General features: G+C 44.4%; 1 protein-coding gene across 1 annotated transcript in view; it reads right to left on the bottom strand.

The window, feature by feature from the left end:
• Positions 1-325: 325 nt before the first annotated feature.
• LOC143808899 (uncharacterized) overlaps positions 326-27,046 on the bottom strand; it is a 143,625-nt gene continuing 116,904 nt past the window's right edge. Inside the window, exon 6 of the mRNA XM_077292080.1 lies at positions 326-8,044. Coding sequence (XP_077148195.1) covers positions 7,002-8,044 — 1,043 coding nt within the window. The 3' untranslated portion in view covers positions 326-7,001. The remainder of the gene's footprint in view (positions 8,045-27,046) is intronic.

The following is a 27,046-nucleotide window of genomic DNA, read 5'->3' on the forward strand; positions in this document are numbered from 1 at the left end:
CCATCATCAGTATCTGGTGACCGCCCGTCACCTTCATCATCAGTATCTGGTGACCACCTGTCACATCCATCATCAGTATCTGGTGACCGCCCGTCACCTTCATCATCAGTATCTGGTGACCACCTGTCACATCCATCATCAGTATCTGGTGACCGCCCGTCACCTTCATCATCAGTATCTGGTGACCGCCTGTCACCTCCATCATCAGTATCTGGTGACCGCCCGTCACCTCCATCATCAGTATCTGGTGACCACCTGTCACATCCATCATCAGTATCTGGTGACCGCCCATCACCTCCATCATCAGTATCTGGTGACCGCCCGTCACCTTCATCATCAGTATCTGGTGACCGCCTGTCACCTCCATCATCAGTATCTGGTGACCGCCCGTCACCTCCATCATCAGTATCTGGTGACCACCTGTCACATCCATCATCAGTATCTGGTGACCGCCCGTCACCTTCATCATCAGTATCTGGTGCCGCCCGTCACTTCCATCATCAGTATCTGGTGACCGCCCGTCACCTCCATCATCAGTATCTGGTGACTGCCCGTCACCTCCATCATCAGTATCTGGTGACCGCCCATCACTTCCATCATCAGTATCTGGTGACCACTAGTGATGAGGGAGTATACTTGTTGCTCGGGATTTCTGGTCTCCGAGTATTTGTTAGTGTTCGGAGATTTAGTTTTCTCTGCCGCAGTTGAATGATTTACAGCTAGTAGCCAGCTTGATTACATGTGGGGATTCCCTAGTAACCAGGCAACCCCCACATGTACTTAGGCTGGCTACTAGCTGTAAATTAATGGGATGCAGTAAAAGAGGCATAGATGCTCATGAGGAGAACATAATTTTACCTCTATACAAGTCACTAGTGCGACCACACTTAGAATACTGTGCACAGTTCTGGTCTCCGGTGTATAAGAAAGACATAGCTGAACTGGAGCGGGTGCAGAGAAGAGCGACCAAGGTTATTAGAGGACTGGGGGGTCTGCAATACCAAGATAGGTTATTACACTTGGGGCTATTTAGTTTGGAAAAACGAAGACTAAGGGGTGATCTTATTTTAATGTATAAATATATGAGGGGACAGTACAAAGACCTTTCTGCTGATCTTTTTAATCATAGACCAGTGACAGGGACAAGGGGGCATCCTCTACGTCTGGAGGAAAAAAGGTTTAAGCATAATAACAGACGCGGATTCTTTACTGTAAGAGCAGTGAGACTATGGAACTCTCTGCCGTATGATGTTGTAATGAGTGATTCATTAATTAAATTTAAGAGGGGACTGGATACCTTCCTGGAAAAGTATAATGTTACAGGGTATATATATATTAGATTCCTTGATAGGGCGTTGATCCAGGGAACTAGTCTGATTGCCGTATGTGGGGTCGGGAAGGAATTTTTTTCCCCATGGTGGAGATTACTCTTACCACATGGGTTTTTTTTGCCTTCCCCTGGATCAACATGTTAGGGCAAGCTAGGCTATGGGTTGAACTAGATGGACTTAAAGTCTTCCTTCAACCTTAATAACTATATAACTATATAAATTATTCAGCTGCGGCGATGAAAACTAAATCACCTAACACTAACAAATACTCGGAGACCACCTGAGCGTGCTCGAGAAAACCTGAGCAACGAGTACACTCGCTCATCACTAGTGACCACCCGTCGCCTCCATCATCTGTACCTGGTGATCACCCGTCTCCTCCATGATCAGTATCTGGTGACCACTCATCGCCTCCATCATCAGTATCTGGTGACCGCCCTTCACCTCCATAACTTGATCTCGTCACTTGTACACAGGTTATGGAGGATCTTGGCAGGAGGTTGTGCCAAAAATCTTGGAGAACTGACCCCAGATCTTCTATTTGATCCTTCGGTTTCTTCATGTGATCCCAGACATACTGGATGATTTGAGATCAGGGATCTGGAGCCGTATAATATCAAGATTTTTGGAATAGTCTGTCATAGAATGATTAAAATCCCCCAAATCCCCAGGAGAAAGTGCTGACAATCTAAACCCGTTTTGATAATAGGACCACGTGTCAATCATAGCTAGAGAGTAAATTACGCATGGCTAGGAAGTAAGAAAATTAATTAACATAAGAGAAAACTGTTCACGTTGCCTGCAGTGGACAGGGAATTAACACAGGCTGTCTACTGAGGTCTCCAGGATGAGCTTCCTTTAATCATAACGTGGGGTCCACGTATTGGGGTTTCCATCAATCCGATATTTATGGGATATAGATTTCCGACTTTTGTTAGGGTTTTTGTTTTTTAATATCCATATTGAATCAGGAGCCCCAGATAATGCTCCATACTGTTCATTATGGCCCCATAAGATGCTCCATACAAAATACGCCCCATATAAGGCTGCACAAAGGTTAATAATGGCCCCATAAGATGCTCCATAGAAACATTTGCCCCATATAATGCTGCATAAAGGTTGATGGCCCCATAAGATGATCCATAGATTATGCCCCATAAGATGCTCCATAGATTATGCCCCATAAGATGCTCCATACATTATGCCCCATAAGATGATCCATACATTATGCCCCATAAGATGATCCATACATTATGCCCCATAAGATGCTCCGTACATTATGACCGATAAGATGCTCCATAGATTATGCCCCATAAATTACTTACCTCTCATCGCTCAGGCCCCCGGCACTTGCGATATTCACCTTCCCCGTTCCACTGCCGCGTTCCGCTCTGTCTTCCGGCTCTCTGACTGTTCAGGCAGAGGGCGGCATGCACTATGTCATCGCGCCCTCTGACCTGAACAGTCACAGGCAGAGGACACGGAAGATGGAGCGGCGCCCAGCGGTGTAACGGGGTAAGGTGAATATCGCGCACTGATCACCTCCCCTGATATACTCACCTGCTCCCAACGCGGTCCCTGGCAGCGTCTCACTGTCAGATGGTCTCCGGGAGCCGGCGGCATCTTCCTATGTTCAGCGGTCACGTACCACTCATTAAAGTAATGAATATGCGTCCATATTCATTACTTTAATGAGTGGTACCACGTGACCGCTGAACACAGGAAGAGCTGTGGGTGCCCAGAGACCATCGGACATGGAGGGACCGCACCAGGAGCAGGTGAGTATGTGACAGCTGCTGCTCCCCCTCCGACCCCCTGGGACAACAACTCGAGTATAGGCTGAGAGGGGCTCTTTCAACCCCCAAAAAATGGGCTGAAAATCTCAGCTTATACTCGAGTATATACGGCAATTGCATTTACTGTCTTGTTTTGTTCCCTTTGTAAATCCTTTTGTATTTTTTTTTTATACATTCTGCCTAGCTTTCTGGATTAAACATAAAATGTAATAGCTTTGATCCTCTTGCCCTACTGCACCCCTGAAGCCATAAGCTACCTGTAGTGGGGGCCCAATAGGCCTGTATAAACTATTAGGGGTGGCAGTTAATAATCTATCTTCGGTTATAAACTATCTTCGGTTAAAAATGAAAAAAATAGTAAGTGAACCCCCCCTTTATCACCCCCTTAGATAGGGAAAAATAATGAAATAAAAAAATATATATTTTTGCCATTTATCCACTAGGGTTAGTTGGACTAAAGTTAGGGTTGCTGCTAAAGTTAGGGTTTGGATTATGTTTACGGTTAGGATTAGGGTAAGGATTAAGGTTATGGTTAGTTGGGGTTAGGGTTGTGTTGGGGTTAGGGTTGTGGTTAGGGTTGGAGTTTGAATTGGGGGTTTCCACTGTTTAGGCACATCAGGGGCTCTCCAAACGCGACATGGCATCCGATCTCAATTCTGTGTTGAAAATGTCAAACGGTGCTCCTTTCCTTCTGAGCTCTGCCATGCGCTTGTGGGGGGTTTCCACTGTTTAGGCACATCAGGGGCTCTGCAAATGCAACATGACACCCGCAGACCATTCCATCAAAGTCTGCATTCCAAAACGTCACTACTTCCATTCCGAGCCCCGACGTGCACCAGCGTACTCAGGACAAATGGGATAACAACTTCTGGGGTCCAAATTCTCCTGTTACCCTTGGGAAAATACAAAAATTGGGGCTAAAAGATCTTTTTTGTGGGGAAAAAATATTTTTTATTTTCACGGCTCTACGTTATAAACTTTAGTGAAACAATTGGGGGTTCAAAGTGCTCACCACACATCTAGGTAAGTTCTTTGGGTGGTCTAGTTTCCAAAATGGTGTCACTTATGGGGGGTTTCCACTGTTTAGGCACATCAGGGGCTCTCCAAATGCGACATGGCGTCCAATCTCAATTCCAGCCAATTCTACATTGAAAAAGTCAAACGGCACTCCTTCCCTTCCGAGCCCTGCCATGCGCCCAAATAGTGGTTTACCCCCACAAATGGAGTATAAGCACACTCAGGAGAAATTGCACAAATGTTGTGGTTCATTTTCTCTTATTACATTGGTGAAAATAAAAAAAATGGTTCTGAAATAAAATGTTTGTGAAAAAAAGTAAAATGTTCATTTTTTCCTTCCACAATGCTTTCGTTCCTGTGAAGCACGTAAAGGGTTAATAAACTTCCTGAATGTGGTTTTGGGCACCTTGAGGGGTGTAGTTTTTAGAATGGTGTCAAGTTTGGGTATTTTCTATCATATAGACCCCTCAAAGTGACTTCAAAATGTGATGTGGTCCTTAAAAAAAAAATGGTGTTGTAAAAATGAGAAATTGCTGGTCGTCAACTTTTAACCCTTATAACTGCCTAACCAAAAAAAAATGTAGGGGTGGAGCCGCATATTCATTAGTTTAATGAGCGGTACGATGTGACCGCTGAACATAAGAAGAAGCTGCCGGCGCCCGGAGATCATCTGTCAGTGAGAAGCAGGGACCGCGCCAGGAGCATGTGAGTATAACAGGGGAGGGTGAGCATTGCGCGATATTCACCTGTCCCCGTTCCACCGCTGCGCACCGCTCCGCACCGCTCCATCTTCCGCATCCTCCAGCTGTGACTGTTCAAGTGAGAGGGCGCGATGACATGTTTAGTGTGCGCTCTCTGCCTGAACAGTCAGCCGGAAGACAGAGCGGCGCACAGCGATGGAACGGGGGCCTGAAAGACGAGAGGTGAGTATGTGATTTATTTATTTTTTTTATCGCAGCAACAGCGGGGCATAAATCTATGGAGCATCTTATGGGGCCATCAACCTTTATGCCTCATTGTATGGGGCACATTTTCTATCGAGCATCTTATGGGGCCATTATTAGGCTATGTGCACACATTGCGGATTAGGCTTAGGAATTTCTGGTGCGGATTCTGCCTCTCCTGGCAGAAAACGCTCCTGCGGTTTCTAGTGCGGTTCCGCAGCGTTTTTTGCTGCGGTTTTCTTGCGGATTTGCTGCGGTTTTTACCCCTGCGGTTTTCTATAATGGAATGGGTACAAAAACGCTGCAGATTCACAAAAAATAAGTGACATGCTACTTCTTTTAAACCGCAGCATTTCTGCAGCGGATTTTCCGCAAAGTGTGCACAGCATTTTTTTTTTCTCACTGATTTACATTGTACTGTAAATCAATTGCGGATCTGCAGCGTTTCTGCACCTCAAAAAACGCTGCGGATCCGCAGAGAATCCGCAACGTGTGCACATACCCTTAACGTTTGTGCAGCATAATATGGGGCATATTTTAATATGGAGCATCATAAACTGTATGGAGCATTAGATGGGGCTCCTGATTCAATATGGATATTCAAAAACACTTAACCTACTGATGTCTCAATTAATTTTACTTTTATTGGTATCTATTTTTATTTTTGAAATTTACCAGTAGTTGCTGCATTTCCTACCCTAGGCTTATATTCGAGTGATTAAATTTTCCTAGTTTTTTTGTGGCAAAATTAGGGGTCTCGGCTTATACTCGGGTCGCTTATACTCGAGTATAAACGGTATTAAGAATTTTTTGTGACAAATCTCTCCGATTTAAGGGCATTTGAAAATTGCAAAACTTTTCGCCAATTTTCAGTTTGTTTCATAAATAAATGCAAGTCATATCGAATAAATTTACCACTAACAAGTACAATATGTCACGAAAAAACAATGTCAGAATCAACGAGATCTGTTAAAGCGTTCTAGATTTATAACCACATAAAAGGACAGAGGTCAGAATTGTAAAAATTAGCCTGGTCATTAAGCTGCAAATTGGCTCTGTCACTAAGGGGTTCAAATCATTTTTCAAGCTGGTGTTATAAAGTCTTCTAATTTACTGAGATAATGACTTTTGGGTTTTCATTGGCTGTATGCCATAATCATCAACATTAACAGAAATAAACACGTGAAATAGATCACTCTGCTTGTAATACTATGTAATATATGAGCTTCATTTTATTGTATTGAAGAATTTAAATAAATTTACTTTTTGATGATATTCTCATTTAGGCACCTGTGTGTATATTCCATGTGTTGGAATTGAAGGTGTATATACCATACGCTCACTGAGATTTCCTCCAAAACTGGCCTAATAAAGGAAGCAGCTGCAGCCTCATACATCAGTCGTCAGACGATTGTGTATTGTCCTGACAACTGGAGGCAGCGGAATTGCATTTCACTGACAAAAAGTTAACAGCGGGTGGATCAGCGAAAGCGACCCCCCCCCCGGCTGTGATCCTTAACACAACCTCCTTGCCAAGTTTCTTTAAAAAACCATGAAAAGGTGAAAAATGACCATGAAGAATTGATGAAGGCAAAGGGCGTTCACACCAAATATTGATGGGATTTAGATTTCTCTTTTGTTCATTCATTTTGCATTTTTGTTTATTTTCAATTACCAATTCACACTCCTATTTTTGAAAGCTTCTTACTCCGTAGCATTTCTACCAAACCTGCCTAAAACCTTTGCTAGCTACTTAATGTCCCTATGCTATCCATAAAAAACAGATTCGCTCCTGTGTGACTTCGCTCATATCTAACAAGATGAGATTTCCCTGTAAAGAATTTTCCACATTCTTAGCATGAATGTGGCTTCTCCCCTACAAGAGCTCTTTGTTGTTTAAAAAAAAGTGGATTTCATGCTAAAATATTTTCCTCATTCTGGTCATTAAAATACATTATCTGCTGTGAGTGCTCTTGTGCGTGAGTTCTCACGTGAGTAACAAGACTCGATTTCACAGTAAAACATTTCCCACATTCTGAACATGAGTACGGCTTCTCTCCTGTGTGACTTTTCAGATGTCTAACAAGACTTGATTTCACAGTGAAACATTTCCCACATTCAGGACAAGAATAAGACTTTTCACCTGTGTGACTTCTCTGATGTGCAACAAGATTTGATTTCAAACTAAAACACTTCCCACATTCGGAGCATGAAAATGGCTTTGCCCCTGTGTGAAGCTTTTGATGTCTGATAAGACTTGATTTGATAGTAAACCATTTCCAACATTCTGGACATGAATACAACTGCTCTCCTGTGTGAATTTTCTCATGTGCAACAAGACTTGCTTTCAGAGAAAAGGATTTCTCACATTCTGAACATGAATACAACTTTTCTCCGGTGTGAATTCTCTCATGTGTTAAAAGATTTGATTCCAGTGTAAAACATTTCCCACATTCTGAACATGAATACGGCTTCTCTCCTGTGTGAATTCTCTCATGTATAACAAGATTTGGTTTCAGAGTAAAACATTTCCCACATTCTGAACATGAATACGGCTTCTCTGCTCTGTGAATCCTCTCATGTGCAACAAGATTTGATTTCAGAGTGAACGTTTTCCTACATTCTGAACACGAATATAACTTCTCTCCGGTGTGGCTTATTTGATGTACAAGAAGAGTTGTTTTTAGGGTAAAACATTCACCACAATCTGAACAGGAATATGGCTTCTGCCCTGAGTGGGCTCCTCTTATGTGAGTTCTATTTTCCATAGGAGATTGTAATGAATCAGAAGATAGGACTTCATTACAAAGATCAGATGCCAAATCGGTGCTGTGAGTGGCTTCAGGGACATCTGGGAGAATGACATGCTCTTCATTTGCATCTTGAGTGAATCCACTATTGTCTGCATTAAAATCTGAAGACATCGCATGTTCCTCTGAACTCCTGGTCCAATCATCTGCCAAGAATAGAACATTATTTTAATAGAACTTTTAAAATTATACAGGTATTTTAATCATTATATTTAACGTAACAAAAGTTCATAAAAATTTCAAGTCAGGTAGAAAAGTGCAATTATTGACAAAGTAAGACACGGTAAACGATTGTAAAACACATCACAATCTAATAACCGACTCCAGAGCAAGGAGACTGATGTTAGGTCACTAGACTCTTGTGGTTTTTGGCTGCCAGCATCGTGATAGAGTGGTGATAAGACTTCTGAAAATCTATTATAGTGAAATGTTCTGAGAAAAATCAAAGTAATCGCTAAAAAAATTACTCATGTGATGTCTTTCTTCTGACATTCCCACCATCATCATTTGCGATTTCAATATCCCCATTAAACAATCAACCTGCAGCCTCCAAACTTTCGTCACTTACTTCATCATTTGGTCTTGTGCAATGACAATGGTCCTCTACAGCCACCCACACAGACATATACTAGACCTAGTCTTCAGCCTCTGTTCCCGGTTTAACCTTAGAACCTTACCTCTCCCCATATCTCATCACCTTCTAAGCACATTTTAATTACTGTTCTCTTCACCTGCACCGCCCCTCCCCCCAAGTCAAACAGCTTGCACTTCCCCGCAGAAACATCTCACACTTTGACAATCTGGGACTCACTGCTATTGCAGTCCTCCATTATCTTCATTCCATGACACAGACAGCGCCACCATTTTCTACAATGCCACAGTGTCATCAGCTGTTCAGTCAGTTGCTCCTCTCAAAACACAACAGAAGGCTACAGATCGATAGGCAAACCTTGCACAGCAACCTAACAAAAAAGCTTTGCCAAGCGTCCAAGGTTGCAGAGCTGTGCTGGAAGAAAACGCACCCACAGGAAGACAGGACCGTATTCATACAAGCAATACTCACATTCAAGTTGGCCCTTACCTCTGCTAAACAGGAATACTGAACAACTCTCAGATCTTCTTTATCCCACAACCCAAAAAAGTAACTCAACACTTTTACCTCCCTCCTCTGTCCACCACTGTCCCCTGCAACTTTCTCTTCATATCATGCATCACCACTTGTGCACATGACTTCCATCCCATCTCCTAGTCAACCTCACCACCACGCTTATCCCGGCCCTAACTCATCACTTCAACCTTAACTTTTGGTAACTTCCCTTTTACTTTCAAAACTGGCAACAATCAGATCTATCCTGAAGAAAACCCCTTGACCTGACCTCTACGTCCAGATATCATACCATATCACTGCTTTCGTTCAGCTCCAAACCCCTCGAATATAACGTCCAGATTGAACTTTCCTCCCACCTCTCATCTAACCTACTCTAAGACAACCTAAAATCCAGCTTCCATCACCAACACTCCACTAACCCTAAGGTCAAGGCGAACAGACAATTCTCTATTCTTCTAGACTTGTCCTCTGCCTTTGACACAGTCGACCACTGGCTTCTACTACAGATCCACGCTTCCCTTGGTATCACAGACTTTGTCCTCTCCTGGATCTCCTCATACCTGACTAAATCCATATTTAGGGTCTCCCATTCCCATATTACCTCCTCATCCCTCCCTCTCTTTTGGTGTCCCTAAGGCTCTGCCCCTGGACCCTTTTTCTTCTCCATTTATGCCTTAGATATCTCAAAGTCCCATGGCTTCAGTACCACCTATATGCTGATAACACAGATTTACCTCTCTGGCCCAGACGCCACCTCTCTGCTGTCCAGAATTCCAAAGTGTCTATCATCCTTATGATCCTATTCCCCTCTACCTAAAGCAAAAGGCGGAAAAAACTTAACTCCTCTTTCCTCCCTCTCATCTAACCCATACCTCCCAACTTTTGAAGATGGGAAAGAGGGACAAAGTGGGGCAAATTTTAGGCCACGCCTCTGACCACACCCATTCATAATTAGTCACACCCATATCCACGTCCCAACCACACCCATTTAGCACTGCTGATCACACTGTTTCATATACAATAATTATAAACAAAAAATATGGCCACACAGTGCTCCATACTGTATAATGGCCACACATGATGCTTCATACTGTATAACGACTGCACATGATGCTCCATACTGTATAATGGCCACACATGATGCTCCATATTGTATAATGACCGCACATGATGCTCCATACTGTATAATGACCGCACATGATGCTCCATACTGTATAATGACCGCACATGATGCTCCATACTGTATAATGACCACACATGATGCTCCATACTGTATAATGACCCCACATGATGCTCCATACTATATAATGACCCCACATGATGCTCCATACTGTATAATGACCCCACATGATGCTCCATACTGTATAATGACCCCACATGATGCTCCATACTGTATAATGACCGCACATGATGCTCCATACTGTATAATGACCCCACATGATGCTCCATACTGTATCATGGCAACACATGATGCTCCATACTGTATAATGGCCACACATGATGCTCCATACTGTATAATGACCGCACATGATGCTCCATACTGTATAATGACCCCACATGATGCTCCATACTGTATAATGACCGCACATGATGCTCCATACTGTATAATGACCGCACATGATGCTCCATACTGTATAATGACCGCACATGATGCTCCATACTGTATACTGGCTGCACATGATGCTCCATACTGTATAATGACCACACATGATGCTCCATACTGTATAATGACCCCACATGATGCTCCATACTATATAATGACCCCACATGATGCTCCATACTGTATAATGACCCCACATGATGCTCCATACTGTATAATGACCCCACATGATGCTCCATACTGTATAATGACGGCACATGATGCTCCATACTGTATAATGACCCCACATGATGCTCCATACTGTATCATGGCAACACATGATGCTCCATACTGTATAATGGCCACACATGATGCTCCATACTGTATAATGACCGCACATGATGCTCCATACTGTATAATGACCCCACATGATGCTCCATACTGTATAATGACCCCACATGATGCTCCATACTGTATAATGACCGCACATGATGCTCCATACTGTATAATGACCGCACATGATGCTCCATACTGTATAATGACCGCACATGATGCTCCATACTGTATAATGACCGCACATGATGCTCCATACTGTATAATGACCGCACATGATGCTCCATACCGTATAATGACCGCACATGATGCTCCATACTGTATACTGGCTGTACATGATGCTCAGTACTGTATAATGACTGCACATGATGCTGCATACCGTATAATGACCGCACATGATGCTCCATACTGTATAATGACCGCACATGATGCTCCATACTGTATAATGACCGCACATGATGCTCCATACCGTATAATGACCGCACATGATGCTCCATACTGTATACTGGCTGTACATGATCAGTACTGTATAATGACTGCACATGATGCTGCATACCGTATAATGACCGCACATGATGCTCCATACTGTATAATGACCGCACATGATGCTCCATACTGTATAATGACCACACATGATGCTCCATACCGTATACTGGCCGCACATGATGCTCCATACTGTATACTGGCCGCACATGATGCTCCATACTGTATAATGACCGCACATGATGCTCCATACTGTATAATGACCACACATGATGCTCCATACCGTATAATGACTGCACATGATGCTCCATACTGTATACTGGCCGCACATGATGCTCCATACTGTATACTGGCCGCACATGATGCTCCATACTGTATAATGACCGCACATGATGCTCCATACTGTATAATGACCACACATGATGCTCCATACCGTATAATGACTGCACATGATGCTCCATACTGTATACTGGCCGCACATGATGCTCCATACTGTATACTGGCCGCACATGATGCTCCATACTGTATAATGACCGCACATGATGCTCCATACTGTATACTGGCTGCACATGATGCTCCATACTGTATACTGGCTGCACATGATGCTCCACACCGTATAATTACTGCACATGATGCTCCATACCGTATAATGACCGCACATGATGCTCCATACTGTATAATGGCCCCACATGATGCTCCATACTGTATAATGACAGCACATGATGCTCCATACTGTATAATGGCCGCACATGATACTTCATACCATATAATGGCCACACATAGCTACTCCTACACACGCGGCTGCACTCCGTACACTTTGCACATGGCTCCGCTCCGTACACACGCACTCCGCTCCATACACCTCGTACACACACGGCTCCGCTCCATACACCTCGTACACACACGGCTCTGCTCCATACACCTTGTACACACACGGCTCCGCTCCATACACCTCATATCAAAATATTTCCAGAATCAGTATTTTCCTCAATCTCAAATCTACTAAAATGGTGGTGCATGCCCTCATCAACTCCCTCTTCTGTGGCCTCCCTGCTAACAATCTAGCACCTCTGCAGTCCGTCCTTAACTAAGATGCCCGATTAATCTACCCCACCTTGTTAAATCTCCACTTTCCACTCTACAAATCTTCTCATTGGCTTCCAAACCCCCAGCAAATTTGGTTTAAACCAACCACTAACAATGACCTACAAAGCCGTCCATAATCTGTTTCATATATGTGCATAATCTGTTATATATATATATATATATATATATATATATATATATATATATATACATACAGTCATATGAAAAAGTTTGGGCACCCCTATTAATCTTAAGCTTAATGTTTTATAAAAATTGTTTTTTTTGCAACAGCTATTTCAGTTTCATATATCTAATAACTGTTATACACAGTAATGTTTCTGCCTTGAAATGAGGTTTATTGTACTAACAGAAAATGTGCAATCTGCATTCAAACAAAATTTGACAGGTGCATAAGTATGGGCACCCTTATCATTTTCTTGTTTTAAATACTCCTACCTACTTTTTACTGACATACTAAAGCACTTTTTATGGTTTTGTAACCTCATTGAGCTTTGAACTTCATAGCCAGGTGTATGCAATCATGAGAAAAGCTACTTAAAGTGGCCACTTGCAAGTTGTTCTCCTGTTTGAATCTCCTCTGAAGAGTGGCATCATGGGCTCCTCAAAACAACTGTCAAATGATCTGAAAACAAAGATTATTCAACATAGTTGTTCAGGGGAAGGATACAAAAAGCTGTCTCAGAGATTTAACCTGTCAATTTCCACTGTGAGGAACATAGTAAGGAAATGGAAGAACACAGGTACAGTTCTTGTTAAGGCCAGAAGTGGCAGGCCAAGAAAAACATCAGAAAGGCAGAGAAGAAGAATGGTGAGATCAGTCAAGGACAATCCTCAGACCACCTCGAGACAGCTGCAGCATCAACTTGCTGCAGATGGTGTCACTGTGCATCAGTCAACTATACAACGCACTTTGCACAAGGAGAAGCTGTATGGGAGAGTGATGCGAAAGAAGACGTTTCTGCAAGCACGCCACAAACAGAGTCGGCTGAGGTATGCAAACGCACGTTTGGAGAAGCCAATTTCTTTTTGGAAGAAGGTCCTGTGGACTGATGAAACCAAGATTGAGTTGTTTGGTAATACAAAAAGGCGTTATGCATGGCGGCAAAAAAACACAGTGCGTTGTATAGTTGACCGATGCACAGTGACACCATCTGCAGCAAGTTGATGCTGCAGCTCTCTGGAGGTGGTCTGAGGATTGTCCTTCACTGATCTGAAGAGGAATAACCTCATGACCCAGTATCAGCACGGGTTTACTACGGACCGTTCATGTCAGACTAATTTGATCAGCTTCTATGAAGAGGTAAGTTCCGGACTGGACCAAGGGAGCCCAGTGGATGTAGTGTATATGGACTTTTCAAAAGCTTTTGATACGGTGCCACACAAAAGGTTGTTACATAAAATGAGAATAATGGGGAGAGGGGAAAATATGTGTAAGTGGATTGAGAGCTGGCTCAGGGATAGGAAACAAAGGGTGATTATTAATGGAGCACGCTCGGACTGGGTCGCGGTTAGCAGTGGGGTACCACAGGGGTCAGTATTGGGCCCTCTTCTTTTTAACATATTTATTAATGACCTTGTAGGGGGCATTCAGAGTAGAATTTCAATATTTGCAGATGACACAAAACTCTGCAGGGTAATCAATACAGGGGAGGACAATTTTATATTACAGGATGATTTATGTAATCTAGAAGCTTGGGCTGATAAATGGCAAATGAGCTTTAATGGGGATAAATGTAAGGTCATGCACTTGGGTAGAAGTAATAAGATGTATAACTATGTGCTTAATTCTAAAACTCTGGGCAAAACCGTCAATGAAAATGACTGGGTGTATGGGTGGATGACAAACTCATATTCAGTGGCCAGTGTCAGGCAGCTGCTACAAAGGCAAATAAAATAATGGGATGCATTAAAAGAGGCATAGATGCTCATGAGGAGAACATAATTTTACCTCTATACAAGTCACTAGTGCGACCACACTTAGAATACTGTGCACAGTTCTGGTCTCCGGTGTATAAGAAAGACATAGCTGAACTAGAGCGGGTGCAGAGAAGAGCGACCAAGGTTATTAGAGGACTGGGGGGTCTGCAATACCAAGATAGGTTATTACACTTGGGGCTATTTAGTTTGGAAAAACAAAGGCTAAGGGGTGATCTTATTTTAATGTATAAATATATGAGGGGACAGTACAAAGACCTTTCTGATGATCTTTTTAATCATAGACCTGAGACAGGGACAAGGGGGCATTCTCTACGTCTGGAGGAAAAAAGGTTTAAGCATAATAACAGACGCGGATTCTTTACTGTAAGAGCAGTGAGACTATGGAACTCTCTGCCGTATGATGTTGTAATGAGTGATTCGTTACTTAAATTTAAGAGGGGACTGGATGCCTTTCTGGAAAAGTATAATGTTACAGGGTATATATATTAGATTCTTTGATAAGGCGTTGATCCAGGGAACTAGTCTGATTGCCGTATGTGGAGTCGGGAAGGAATTTTTTTCCCCATGGTGGAGATTACTCTTACCACATGGTTTTTTTTTGCCTTCCCCTGGATCAACATGTTAGGGCATGTTAGGTTAGGCTATGGGTTGAACTAGATGGACTTAAAGTCTTCCTTCAACCTTAATAACTATGTTACTATGTTACTATGATCTCACCATTCTTCTCTGCCTTTCTGATGTTTTTCTTGGCCTGCCACTTCTGGCCTTAACAGGAACTGTACCTGTGTTCTTCCATTTCCTGACTATGTTCCTCACAGTGGAAATTGACAGGTTAAATCTCCGAGACAGCTTTTTGTATCCTTCCCCTGAACAACTATGTTGAATAATCTTTGTTTTCAGATCATTTGACAGCTGTTTTGAGGAGCCCATGATGCCACTCTTCAGAGGAGATTCAAACAGGAGAACAACTTGCAAGTGGCCACTTTAAGTAGCTTTTCTCATGATTGCATACACCTAGCTATGAAGTTCACAGCTCAATGAGGTTACAAAACCAACAAAACCAAAAAAAGTGCTTTAGTAAGTCAGTAAAAAGTAGGTAGGAGTATTTAAAACAAGAAAATGATAAGGGTGCCCATACTTATGCACCTGTCAAATTTTGTTTGAATGCAGATTGCACATTTTCTGTTAGTACAATAAACCTCATTTCAAGGCAGAAACATTACTGTGTCCAACAGTCATTAGATATATGAAACTGAAATAGCTGCTGCAAAAAAAAAAACTATTTTTATAAAACATTAAGCTTAAGATTAATAGGGTTGCCCAAACTTTTTCATATGACTGTATAGTGGCATTGCACCTACTGTTTGTGTTGGGGAACATTCGCTTGGCAGTGGATTGACATAATCAGGCATGGTTTTTCACACAAAACAGTCCATATGGTTTATTTAAACACTAGTGATGAGCGAATATACTCATTGCTCGGGTTTTCCCGAGCACGCTCTAGTATTTGTTAGTGTTCGGAGATTAAGTCTTCATTGACTCAGCTGAATGATTTAAAGCTATTAGTCAGGCTAAGAACATGTGGGGGTTGCCTGGTTGCTAGGGAATCCTCACATGTACTCAGCCTGGCTAATAGCTGTAAATCATTCTGCTGCTGCGATGAAAACGAAATCTCTGAGCACTAACAAATACTCGGAGGTCACACAAGCATGCTCGGGAAAACCCAAGCAACGAGTACACTCGCTCATCACTATTAAGCATCATAAACCGTACCATAAGCCCGGTTGCTCATCTCCAGCTTACACAAAGTCCATTACTTCATCAACTATGGCTTTACAAACCATTCACTAGTCAAGCCTGTGTCTCTCCAGTCACCGGGCAGTTCAGTAACTGTCCTTTCTCAGTGCACATAGTTCTTTCCCCATACTCGGGGTTACCTCTCAGGAGCTCCTGACCACAGGCTGACTCCACGTCAGTCCAAGGTCCTCAACAGGACAGCGTCTTTCTCAGTGTAGGGCCATCCCAGGCTCTGCACACACATGTGGCCAGTCCGGGTGCTATTCAGGACATTCGTCCAACACCCAGGCCACCAGTACCAAAGCCCCACCACGTGCTATTCAGGGAGATATCACTCCCAGCAAATAGGCTTCCGGGACCTTGCACATGGACCAAACAGATCCACACACTCTCAACATGTCTCCTGACCTCAGTCACATTATATGGTTGTAACCACCCCCAATGGATGGGTGGTGCATGTGTGGTTAGCCAATTCCCGCCCAGCTCTTTGACTAACCCTATAAGCCCCACTTATAAGTAAAGACAACACTTGTGGAACTCCAAGTCCCAGTATAACCATATAATTTGGGGCATACAGAGCAGAGAACCTCTGCGACACATACCGGCCATTTACAATAATGCCAGTCCCTAATGCACCATCATAATTATGCCTCCAAGCGCATCCTGAAGCGCACACACAGCACCCACTGGCTGTAACATGGGTCACTGCATCACAATATATACACAGTACAGACCAAAAGTTTGGACACACCTTCTCATTTAAAGATTTTTCTGTATTTTCATGACTATGAATATTGTACATTCACACTGAAGGCATCAAAACTATGAATTAACATGTGGAATTATATACTTAACAAAAAAGTGTGAAACAACTGAAATTATGTCTTATATTCTAGGTTCTTCACAGTAGCCACCTTTTGCTTTGATGACTGCTTTGCACACTCTTGGCATTCTCTTGATGAGCTTTAAGAGGTAGTGACCGGGAATGGTCTTCCAACAATCTTGAAGGCGTTCCCAGAGATGCTTAGTACTTGTTGGCCCTTTTGCCTTCACTCTGCAGTCCAGCTCACTTTGAAACAGACTGCAGGGTGGTAGTCGTGCAGTCCGTTTCATTCCAGGCCCAGGTTTTCCATGTGGCTGAAGGCCACAGATCCCAGATAAAATCCCTGCAGTAAAGGGGTTTGGGTGTGTCAGGGTCAGAGTCACTGGTGTGTGCTACAGGGCAAAGCAGTCAGGTCTGCAGAGCTCCTGTGTGAGGCAACACAAACAAGCAGAGCCAAGCAGCCAGGGGAGCTGAGACGCCTGGCACCCACAGTGTGCACTGCGGTGCAGTCACCCACGGTAACATGTCAGAGGAGGACTGGCATGTTTAGTGACTATAAACTGAAGGATATCGTGTACTGTATAAAGCTATGAGTATAGAGACATTAACACACTGGTGCAGTCACCCACGGTAACATGTCAGAGGAGGACTGGCATGTTTAGTGACTATAAACTGAAGGATATCGTGTACTGTATAAAGCTATGAGTATAGAGACATTAACACACTGGTGCAGTCACCCACGGCAACAGTCAGAGGTGGACTGGCGTGTTTAGTGACTGTAATCCAGAGAATATGATTCCCAGCAGCGACCCGTAGCATCCCATTACTCTCCTTCTTGGTCAAATAGCCCTTACACAGCCTGGAGGTGTGTTTGGGGTCATTGTCCTGTTGGAAAATAAATGATCGTCCAACTAAACGCAAACCGGATGGAATAGCATGCCGCTGTGGTAGCCATGCTGGTTCAGTATGCCTTCAATTTTGAATAAATCCCCAACAGTGTCACCAGCAAAGCCCCCCACACCATCACACCTCCTCCATGCTTCACGGTGGGAACCAGGCATGTAGAGTCCATCCGTTCACCTTTTCTATGTCGCACAAAGACACGGTGGTTGGAACCAAAGATCTCACATTTGGACTCATCAGACCAAAGCACAGATTTCCACTGGTCTAATGTCCATTCCTTGTGTTCTTTAGCCCAAACAAGTCTCTTCTGCTTGTTGCCTGTCCTTAGCAGTGGTTTCCTAGCAGCTATTTTACCATGAAGGCCTGCTGCCCAATGTCTCCTAACAGTTGTTGTAGAGATGTGTCTGCTGCTAGAACTCTGTGTGGCATTGACCTGGTCTCTAACCTGAGCTGCTGTTAACCTGCGATTTCTGAGGCTGGTGACTTGGATAAACTTATCCTCAGAAGCAGAGGTGACTCTTGGTCTTCCTTTCCTGGGACAGGGCGGTCCTCATGTGAGCCAGTTTCTTTGTAGTGCTTGATGGTTTTTGCCACTGCACTTGGGGACACTTTCAAAGTTTGCCCAATTTTTCGGACTGACTGACCTTCATTTCTTAAAGTAATAATGACCACTCGTTTTTCTTTACTTAGCTGGTTTTTTCTCGCCATAATTCAAATTCTAACAGTCTATTCAGTAGGACTATCAGCTGTGTATCCACCAGACTTCTACACAACACAACTGATGGTCCCAACCTCATTTATAAGGCAAGAAATCCCACTTATTAAACCTGACAGGGCACACCTGTGAAGTGAAAACAATTCCCGGTGACTACCTCTTCAAAAATACCTACAACCTGCAATGACACTGCTGTCACCCCCCAACATGCTGTCGACTTCCCATTATCCTGTAGACTGTAAGCCCCCAAGGGCAGGGCCCTCTCCCCATCTGCACCCGTCTGACAGTCGGAGTCAGTTAACTTTTATATACATGTTATGTGTGTAACCTCTTGTACAGCACTGTGGAATTAGGGGGATTTAAAAATAACTAAAAATAACACAAAATGTCTCTCAGCCACTCGGACAGCTGCATGAACGATGGCTACAGAAGACAAGAGTGGAGAAGCCGTATTCTCAAAGCTAAAGGTGCCGTGACTTTGAAGTGACAAGCTGTAGTAGCACCTGGCTGTCTGTTCTTATCTATTCCAAGCTTTCACTGAAAATCGACATAAAATTCCCCACACTGCACATCTGAATTTGATGTGTAAGTAATGAAATGGTTTGGGGCAGTGTCCTCCACAAGACATGGCCGACTGGTAGAGCATCACGCTCACACGGCATGCAGGAAAGCTTCAACAATTATGCACAGAAATGACATCATCTTTTTCCAAAATCTGATGAAGTGGGATTTCCTAACAAGGTGAACAACACACAACTGCTCATCTACAAAAACTATTTTGTCCAATAATCTTAGATTCCGTCAAACTATGACATTACCCATTAAAGGGCATCTGTCCCTAGAAGTGGCTCACCGGAGCTGTCTACATGGGCATAGCCAAGATCCAATGTCTCATTCCAGAGAAATCCAGATTCTTCCTATATGCAAATGAACAGTTCGAGGCTGTGGGTGGGGCATATGTGAGGGCTATTACTCCCTAGGGCAATTGAACAGGGTATTATTATCTTCTAAGGGGCAATTTTACCAACACCAGGGAACACAGTAAAAATCCCCTATGTAAGGAGCACAGTGGTGGCATTATTATTATATGGGGGGCGTAGTGGTGACATTAGTATGTGGGGGCCGCAGTTATATAAGAAAAAACAAAACAATAAAGATAACCCTATGATCTGGAAGATTAGAAAAATGGGTAAAAAAATGCTCTAAGAGCGTTAAAATCTTTACTCAGCGCCAAGATGCCTTTTTTAAAGCAATTGAACTCTCTTTGAAGCTTTTGATCATTAGATAAAAACTTGATTTATGGGCAATGTTGCAAGCAGCAATGTCCTTGCACGTAAAGCCCAACTTGCAAAGCAATGATGATTGCATGTTTCCTTGAAAGTAGTAATGCTGCTAAAACATAAAATGTTCTATGCATATGTCATCATACCCCAGAAATAACACACTGTACTGTAGCTATTCTGGGGTAATGGAATTGACTACGTACTAAATGTACACCATGACCACATTCTTAACGAATTTGAAGAGCAGCCATCAATTTATTTATTTTTTCATAAATCAATAAAACAAGTGATGGTGAATGTGGTGATGTATTAATGTAGTGATAGTGGTTCTAGTGCTATGTTCATGTATTGATAGTTGTTTTGGGGCTGTATTCATGTATCGATGTTACTTCTGGTTATGTATTTATGTATTGATGTTACTTATGATGATTAGTTCACGTTCTTATGGCGATTTTGGCACTGTCTTCATGCACTGATGGTGGTTATAGTGCTGTGGTCACGTAGAGATATTGGTTCTTATGGCTATGTTAATAAAATATTGTTCCGTCTGACAAGGTAAGGGTTACTGCATCTGTATTTATACTAAACCTATACATTTAAGCATTGTTGCCTGACTCTGCGTAACATACTCACTGTCAGTATTCAGTTCCGCTTGCTATTTCCAGGGGTCATCACTAGTGTTGAGCATTCCGATACCGCAAGTATCGGGTATCGGCCGATACTTGCGGTATCGGAATTCCGATACCGAGTTCCGATATTTACCGCATATCGGATACCGGAATCGGAAGTTCCCAGAATTCAAACTGCACGAATTCAGCCAATGAGGAATGATTACAAGTGTGGGCACATCCTGTTCAGCATGGTGGGCATGTAGCTACTGGCAAGGCTGTGATTGGCTGCTGAAATGATGTCATGATGCACTATAAAAAACGCTGCCGCCCTTTCTGGCTCACTCTGCTGTGAATTCAGTTAGGCATAGGACGCTGTGTTCTGACTGAGGGCCAGTTGAGATAGTGATTTGCTTCATTGTGCTTTTCCTAGGCTAATTTAGCAACCGCTGTGTGTTCACCTTGCTTTTGCCTTGCAGCGCTGTTTTCACAGCGATCTGCAAGGTCTCTGTGTGTGTGTGTGAGTGCAGCCCACTCTCTAGTCTGTGTGCAGCCATAGCCGGTTGTATTCAGCTCAGGGTGGTTCACTGCCTCATACTGTTCTATCCATTGTCCTTTTTTGCAAATAGTGCAGGCTGCTGCACATTTTTTCAAACAATTCCTATTAGTGGCTTTCCACCCGTATCCAGCTAAATTGTGGAAAAACACTACATAGGATAACCTAGAGGAGTTTTTTTGGGCCTTGCAGCGCCGTTTACGGCTGTCTGCACAGTCTCCGTGTGAGTGCAGCTCGCCCTGTAGTCTGTGTGCAGCCACAGTCGGTTGTATCCAGCTCAGGGTGCGTCACTGCCTCATACCGTAAAATACATTGGCCTTTTTTGCAAATAGTGCAGGCTGCTGCACATTTTTTCAAATAATTCCTATTAGTGGCTTTCCACCCATATCCAGCTAAATTGTGGAAAAACACTACATAGGATAACCTAGAGGAGGTTTTTTGGGCCTTGCAGCGCCGTTTACGGCTGTCTGCACGGTCTCCGTGTGAGTGTTGCTCGCCCTGTAGTCTGTGAGCAGCCATAGCCTGGTTGTCTCCAGCTCAGGGTGCGTCACTGCCTCATACTGTAAAATACATTGTCCTTTTTTGCAAATAGTGCAGGCTGCTGCACATTTTTTCAAATAATTCCTATTAGTGGCTTTCCACCCGTATCCAGCTAAATTGTGGAAAAATACTACATAGGATAACCTAGAAGAGGTTTTTTGGGCCTTGCAGCGCCGTTTACGGCTGTCTGCACGGTCTCCGTGTGAGTGCAGCTCGCCCTGTAGTCTGTGTGCAGCCACAGCCGGTTGTATCCAGCTCAGGGTGCATCACTGCCTCATACCGTAAAATACATTGTCCTTTTTTGCAAATAGTGCAGGCTGCTGCACATTTTTTCAAATAATTCCTTTTAGTGGCTTTCCACCTGTATCCAGCTAAATTGTGGAAAAACACTACATAGGGTAACCTAGAGGAGGCTTTTTGGGCCTTGCAGCGCCGTTTATGGCTGTCTGCACGGTCTCCGTGTGAGTGCAGCTCGCCCTGTAGTCATTTCTGCCAAAAAAAAAAAAAATAATAATAATAAAGTTCACCAAACACACCACTTTACAGTTGTGTAGGCCACATTAGCTCATATTAAAGTCTAGTCCACACTTTAGAAAATTAGTGTTTCTTATACCTGTTAGGAGCTGTTCAGGAATAAGCACACTAAGCCCTTAGTACTTTTCTGCTTATCTTTATCAGTCAACCAAGATGAAGAAGGCAGGGAGTAAGGCACGTGGGCGCGGAGCAGGGAGAGGACATGGGGATTCTGTGCCTGCTGCGGGCACCGGTGACTCATCATCACCCAGTGAAACAGTCCTTTATGCGCAGCTTTGTCGGAGAGCGCCGTACACCGCTGCTGCGTGAAGACCAAATTGAAGCCGTTGTCGGATGGATGGCAGCTAACGCATCGACTTCAATTAGTGCCACATCCTCTCAGGCACAGAGCACTGGAGAGCACCCATCTGTCTCTTCACCACCTGCCAAATTGCCCAGGCAGTCAGAGAGCCCAGGACAGGAGCCGTCTCTACTTCTGTTCTCTGAATCTCTTGGCTTGGAAACAGGGGGCCAGCCAAGCAGCATTGGAGAAATGGAAGAAGAGGCAGTGTGCAGTGATGCGCAACAGCTTTGTCTCTCTGACTCTGAAGAGGCGGGTGGGCCAGTGCCTCTGGTCACCACACCGCAGTACGCATCTGATGATGACACTCAGGTGCCACTTTCTGGTGCGTGCTGTGCTGCCGAGACTACCCAGGAGGAGCAGTTGGTGGCAGAGGGTAGTGTAGATGATGAGGTCCTTGACCCATCATGGCGTGAGGAACAGCTCTGAGGAAGAGATTCCCCGAACGGGCCAAAGAGGGAGAGGGAGAGGGAAGACTGCGGAGCCTGTAGCCTCCACTTCGGCACCCGTTAGGAGCATGTCTCTTCCAAAAGCCAAAAAGGGCGCTCCCAAGACTTGCAGTGCCTGGTCCTTTTTTGACACAGTTGCAGATGACATTTGCTTTGTCAAATGCAAGGTGTGTCATCAGAAAATCAAAAGAGGGAGAAATATCGGCAACCTCAATACCTCACATATGTGGAAACATGTGCGGACCAGGCACACGGTGGAGTTACAAAAACACACTGAAGACCTAGGCCAACCAACAGCGGCAGCTACCACCTCTTCAGCTCGTGTTGCCTCTTCCTCCAGCTCACACACAGCTGGTTCGGCTTCCTCCCAGGATCGCCATGGAAGAACCTCTGGCACTGTTGTCCAGAGACCCACTGTAATTCCACCCGCAGCACCATGTTCCGTCATCCTCACACTTCCAGCCCAGTCTACAGCCATCGGTAGTACAGGCATGGGAGAAAAGGCGGCCATTCTCGGCAAACCACCCACGAGCACAGGCTCTGAATGCAGGCATTGCCAAACTTCTGTCACTGGAAATGCTGTCATTCAGGCTGGTGGAAACTGACAGCTTCCGTGACTTGATGGCATTGGCAGTCCCACAGTACAATATGCCCAGCCGCTTTTATTTCAGCAGGCAAGCCGTCCCTGCCCTGCACAAGCATGTGGAGGGACACATAAAACATGCGCTACTGAACGCCGTCAGTAGCAAGGTCCACCTCATCACCGATGCGTGGACCAGTCACCATGGACAGGGGCGATACCTTTCCCTCACTGCCCATTGGGTTAATGTTGTTGAGCCGGGTACAGATCGTGCGAGTGGCGCAATCCAAGGATTGCAGGAATCCAGTCTGTACGCATTGACTCCTCCTCATACACAAGTTCCTCAGAATCATCGCTGCAGGAGCCGTCACAGTCCACCTCCACATGGACCCGTGAACGTTTACCTGTTACGACCGACATGAGCATAGCCGTGGCCAAACGTCAACAGGCCTTCTTGAAATTAATTTCTTTGGGGAATCGAAGCCACACAGCGCAGGAGCTCTGGAATGCCATCAAGCAGGAGAGCGATGTGTGGTTTGTGCCAGCGAATCTCCAGCCAGGCATGGTAGTGTGTGACAATGGCCGAAATCTGGTGGCAGCTCTGGGCCTCGGCAACCTCACTCACTCACTCACATCCCATGTCTGGCACATGTGCTCAACTTGGTCGTGCAGAGTTTTTTGAGGGACTATCCGGATCTTGATGCACTGCTGCACAAGGTCCGCCTAGAGTGTGCTCACTTGCGGCGTTCCAGCACGGCAAGATCGCGCATTGCAGCTCTGCAGCGCCGATTCCGCCTTTCGGAACATCTCATCATATGTGACCTACCTACCAGGTGGAATTCCACGTTACATATGTTGGAGCGGTTGAGTGAGCAGCAGCAAGCAGTAATGGAGTACCAGCTGCATCAGGCGCAAAGAAGTCGCACTCCGCGCCGTTCAGACTTCACAACCACAGAGTGGGCCACTATGAAGGACGTCTGCCAGGTTTTGCGTCCCTTCGATTATTCCACGTGGATGGCGAGTGCAGATGATGCACTAGTCAGCATGACTGTCCCCCTTATCTGCCTGCTTCAACAAACACTGCAAGCGCTAAGGGATGATGTTGTGGAAGAGGTGGAGGATGAGGATTCACCATTTCCATCAGCTTCTGGACAGTCAGCGCCACGTGGTTCCTCACAAACGCGTAGGCAGGGGACACTTTGTGAGGAGAATGAGGAGGAGTCAATGGAGGAGGAAGACATCCGTCCAGAGGAGGGAGTTACACAATTGTCCAGTAGTCAGTGTGTACAGCGAGGGTGGGGTGATGACGAGCGGGCAGAGATCACGCCACAAGCAGGGGACAGCGTTTCTTGGCCAGTTGGCAGTCTGCAGCACATGGTTGATTACATGCTGCAGTGCCTGAGAAACGACCTCCGCATCGCCCACATTCTCAACATGGCTGATTATTGGGTGTACACCCTCCTGGATCCTCGCTACCGGCACAACGTAGAAAGCCTCATCACACCGTTGAACCGGGAGAGTAAAATGCGGGAGTACCAAGACACACTGGTGAATTCCATCATCTTCTCCAGTCCAACTGAGAGAAGTGCTGCTAGTGCATTACAAAGCAGCTCAGTGCGTCGAGGCAGTGGAGGAGGCTCTGCACAAAGAGGGAGCAGAAGCAGTGCCTCTGCCTAAGGCAAGACCAGTATGGCCCAACTGTGGCACAGTTTTGTGTGCCAGCCACAAATGTCTACACCATCACAGGGGGCTCCAGTCAGCAGGAGGCAACGGTTCCGTCAGATGGTGACAGACTACACTGTGTTCCAAATTATTATGCAAATAATATTTCCTCCTATTTTCTATAAATTACCTATCTGAATTGCAGTCATTGTTATTTTCCAGTCATCTACTATTCTAGTAGAATTGCAATGTTTTGGAACAAACTGCCTATGAAAACAGGATCTTTTTTAAAAAAATAAACACTCAAAATGCATGTTCCAAATTATTATGCACAGCAGAGTTTTCAACCTTTTTTTTTTTTTAATTTTGAACAAAAAAATGGTCAATTGTGAAGTGATAAGCATTATCAGCTTATTACAAAATGAAATCAAACAGTTTTCAAGTGAAAACTTTATTCTAGGTGATGTTACATTTGCACATAGGACCCCTTGTTCAAAAGAAGCTTCTGAACTCTCTCGTCCATTGAATTTGTCAGTTTTTGGATGGTTTCTGCTCCAATTGTTTTGCATGTGGACAGAATACCCTCCCAGAGCTGTTGCTTAGATGTGAACTGCCTCCCGCCGTCATAGACACTCCTTTTGATGATGCTCCAGAGGTTCTCAATGGGGTTGAGCTCAGGGGAAGATGGTGGCCACACCATAAGTTTGTCCTCTTTTATGCCCATAGCAGCCAGAGATGCAGATGTGTTTTTTGCAGCATGAGACGGTGCATTATCATGCATGAAAATGATCTTGCTGCGGAAAGCACGGTTCTTCCTCTTGAACCATGGCAGGAAGTGTTGTTTAAGAAACTCCACATAGATTATGGAGTTCATCTTTACCCCTTCAGGGATCATAAAGGGGCCGACAATCTCTCTCCCCATGATTCCAGCCCAAAACATTACTCCACCTCCTCCTTGTTGGTGCCTTAGCCGTGTTTTCATGGGGTGTCCATCCTCCACTCCATCCATCTGGACCATCGAGCGTTGCACGGCACTCATTGGTGAACAAAACAGTTTGGAAGTCAGTCTTCATGTATTGTTTGGCCCACTGGAGCCATTTCTGCTTGTTTCAGTGGATAGAGGTGGTCGACAGGATGGCTTACACACAGCTGCAAACCTCTGAAGGACCCTGCATCTTGTTGTTCTGGGGACGTTGGAGGCAGCAGCAGCTTCAAAAACTTGTCTGCTGCTATGACCAGGCATTTTTTCAGCTGCTCTTTTAACCTTACGCAATTGCCTGTTGGAAAGAATACTCAATTTTTCCTTATCAGCACGCACACGTGTGTGCTGGGAATCAGCTACATACTTCTTGATTGTGCGATGATCACGATGAAGTGTCTTGGCAATGTTGATTGTAGTCATGCCTTGACCTAAATACTCCACAATTTGTTGCTTCTCAGCAGCCGACACATCCTTTTTCTTTCCCATTTTGGCAAAAAATGTAGGCTGCTTAATAATGTGGAACAGCCTTCTTAAGTAGTCTTGCCTTTATTTGGACACACCTGCCAAACTAATTTGCCCAGGTATCTGCAATTGCTTTCAGTGATATAAAGAGCTCTGACACACATCACTATCAGTGAGTTTAAATGACAAACAAAAAAATTCTAACCTTATCACTCCTAAACTCTGTGCATAATAATTTGGAACACAGTGTACATGTCTTGCCCTCTTACTGTACTCCCAGACGGCTCTTCCCCTTTCAAGTTTTGGGTCTCAAAGCTGGATGCATGGCCAGAGCTAAGCCAGTATGCATTGGAGGTGCTGGCTTGC

Source organism: Ranitomeya variabilis, chromosome 2 (genome assembly GCF_051348905.1).
Source record: "Ranitomeya variabilis isolate aRanVar5 chromosome 2, aRanVar5.hap1, whole genome shotgun sequence".
NCBI classification, from domain to species: domain Eukaryota; kingdom Metazoa; phylum Chordata; class Amphibia; order Anura; family Dendrobatidae; genus Ranitomeya; species Ranitomeya variabilis.